The sequence below is a fragment of the Pelophylax lessonae genome, assembly GCF_965119305.1.
Source record: "Pelophylax lessonae genome assembly, chromosome: 3".
NCBI classification, from domain to species: domain Eukaryota; kingdom Metazoa; phylum Chordata; class Amphibia; order Anura; family Ranidae; genus Pelophylax; species Pelophylax lessonae.
Window position 1 is genome coordinate 514,589,195 of NC_138770.1, and position 2,830 is coordinate 514,592,024.

Here is a 2,830-nt window from a genome sequence, read left to right on the forward strand (position 1 = left end):
AAGATCCTCTGAGTGGTTCAGTTTCTGAAGAACCCTCGGGATCAACATCAGGGGGGGGGGAAAGCGTAAGCCAGACTGAAGCGCCAAGGTTGGGCCAGTGCATCCAGGCCCATCATCCCTCTGGTCCTGGTAAGGGAGAAGAACTTTTCCACTTTCTTGTTCTGCTCTGTGGCAAACAAATCTACTTCTGGTGTTCCGAACCTCCTGGTTATCATTTGGAAAATTTTTGGATCTAACTCCCATTCTCCCTCCTGAAGAAGACGACGACTGAGGAAGTCTGCTTGCAGGTTGTTTACCCCCTTGATGTGGACCGCTACTAGGGAGATCACTCTTTCTTCGGCCCAAGTTAGGATTGAGGTAGCTAGATCTAAGAGGGGTTGGATCTGGTCCCTCCTTGTCTGTTCAGGTATACTACCGTAGTAGTATTGTTTGAGAGTATTAGAACTTCCTTGTTGAGGATGTTCTCTCTGAAGGCTTTCAAGGCCTCTCCCACAGCTTTCAGCTCCCTGAAATTTGAGGGATCGCGGAGACTATTTTTTTCCCCTTTTTTCTAGGGTTAGAAATAGTTTCTGGGCCTTTGAGTCTACCAAGAACCCAAGAAAGTTCCTTAGTTGGGATGGTATCAGAGCTGATGAGCCATCCTAAGCTCTCCAAGACCTTTATTACCCGACGGTATCTAGATCTACCTGGGTCTCTGATTTTCCGAAAATCAGTAGGTCGTCCAAGTATGGAATCAGAGCAATCCCTAACATGTGTAGGTGTGCTACTGCCTCTGCAAGGACTTTCGTAAATATCCTTGGACTGGCGGCTAGACCAAAGGGCAGTGCCCTGAACTGCCAATGAGTCGTTATCCCCTCTTTCTCTATGGCAAACCTTAAGAATTTCTGATGTTCTGGGTGGATGGGAACGTGAAGATAAGCGTCTCTGAGGTCTAAAGTGGTCATGAAGACATCCTTTAGTAGGTTCTTTCATACAGAATAGATTGTTTCCATTGAAAATTTTTTGTACGTCAGAAACCTGTTGAGTTTCTTTAAATTTATGATTAGGCGGAATTTGCCTGACGGTTTTGGGACCATGAACACGTGGGAATAGAACCCCTGAAGATGTTGATCTTCTGACACTGGAGTTATTACCAGTTGTTCTGCAAGTTCTTGGATTCCCTGAAGCAGAGCTTGTTTGACTTGAGGTTTCTTGGGGACCTGGGTTAAGGTAATTGTGGTGGGTGGAATTGTGGTGAATTGAAGGCGGTACCCTTCTTGGATTAACTTGTAAACATATGGGGAGACTGAAATTTCTCTCCATTGAGTGAGAAATTGGCTCAGTCTGCCTCCGACCTTGACGCTGGCGTCACTTATTGTCTCTTGAGCCTGCGGTGGAGGGAAAGAGCAGATTATTGCTTTGTTTTCCCTTCCTGAATCCCCATCTCTTGTTGGGTTCCCTTTTTCGTCTATTTTGACTTTGTTCCTGGGGGCCTCGAAAAAATTTCCTAGGAGTATCCTTCCTTTTTACTGGAAATTTTTTACCCCTTTCCGAGGACCTAGCTAGGACCTCGTCCAACCCAGAACCAAATAATAATGATCCCTCAAAAGGCAAAGCGCAAAGCTTTGTCTTTGAGGTGAGGTCTCCCTCCCACTCCTTCAGCCATATGGCTCTTCTGGCTGAGTTTAAGAGGGCACCTGTCTTGGCTGCAGCTACTACTGACTCTACGGCCGCATCCGCCAGGTAAGCTACTGCCTTCCCAATAAGGGATAGTGAGTCCTGCAAGTCCTGAGTCTTCTCCTGGGGTATATTTTTATTTAGCCTATCCAACCAACAGTAGGTATTTCTTGCTACACAGGAGGCTGCCAAGGCCGGGGCCATGGTAGAGGCATTGGACTCCCAGGCTTTTTTCAGGAGGGACTCTGCTTTCCTGTTCATGACATCCTTAATACTGCCTGTATCAGCAAAGGAGAGGTCAGATTTCTTGGTCACTTGAGCCAAGGGTGCATCTAATTTTGGACTTTTGATCAGCTGATCTATATCCTCCTCTTTGAAGGGGAATCTCCTTTTCCATGACACAGGCCTCTTAAATTTGGTTTCTGGGCGCTGCCATTGTTGAAGAACCAAGCCTTTGAGGGATTGGTGGATGGGAAAGACTCTAGAAGGAGTCTTCCCTAGACCCTTGTAGAGTCTGTCCTGGGCTGATGTCCCTTTTGGCACATCGGGTGTTTCTTCAGAGGCATACACTGCTTGAAGGAGTCCCTGCATGCTATCCAGCCCAAACAGATTCCTGGATGGTTCTGTTTCCTCTATTTCTTCTGAGTCCCTATCTCCTTCTCCCTCTGAATTAGATAAGGAGACAGAGCGGTCTATGTCCTCTTCTTCCTGACTATTTCTTTGCAATCCAGAAGGCAGACTTTGTGAAAGGGATTGGCTAGCTTGTCCTGGCTTAACCGAAAGACTCTCCTGTGAGGAGGTACCTTCCCCTGCAGGGGAGGTTGAGGTTCCTGAACTCCCTAGGGAGGATTTTACAGTCTGAATAGTTGACAGCATTTCTTCTTGGACTGTTTTTAGGAAGTCCTTCATTAAGGCTGAAGACTCTCTGCCTGCTAGCTTGTAAATGCACTTGTAGCAAAAAGGTTTTGTGTGGGAACTAGGGAGTCTGTCTGCACAATTACCGCACTTTTTAGAGGCAACAGATCCTAACCCTACAGGTGCAACAGTAGAGGTTTCCTGAACACCGCTCTGGGACTCTGGAAGACAGGATACAACATCAATTAGTATCACTCTTCCATATTTGAAAAAGGGTAAGAGGCCCTTAGAAAGGACACTTAATCAGTCCTACTATGGG

At 46.6% G+C, this 2,830-nt stretch overlaps 1 protein-coding gene across 1 annotated transcript; it reads right to left on the reverse strand.

Moving 5' to 3' along the window:
• Positions 1–1,347: 1,347 nt before the first annotated feature.
• LOC309550608 (uncharacterized protein) lies at positions 1,348–2,565 on the reverse strand (the record flags this gene model as incomplete). Its single annotated transcript, XM_082250951.1, has 1 exon — positions 1,348–2,565. The coding sequence occupies one exon, from the start codon at positions 2,563–2,565 to the stop codon at positions 1,348–1,350; it is 1,218 nt and encodes a 405-aa protein (XP_082107077.1).
• Positions 2,566–2,830: the final 265 nt, after the last annotated feature.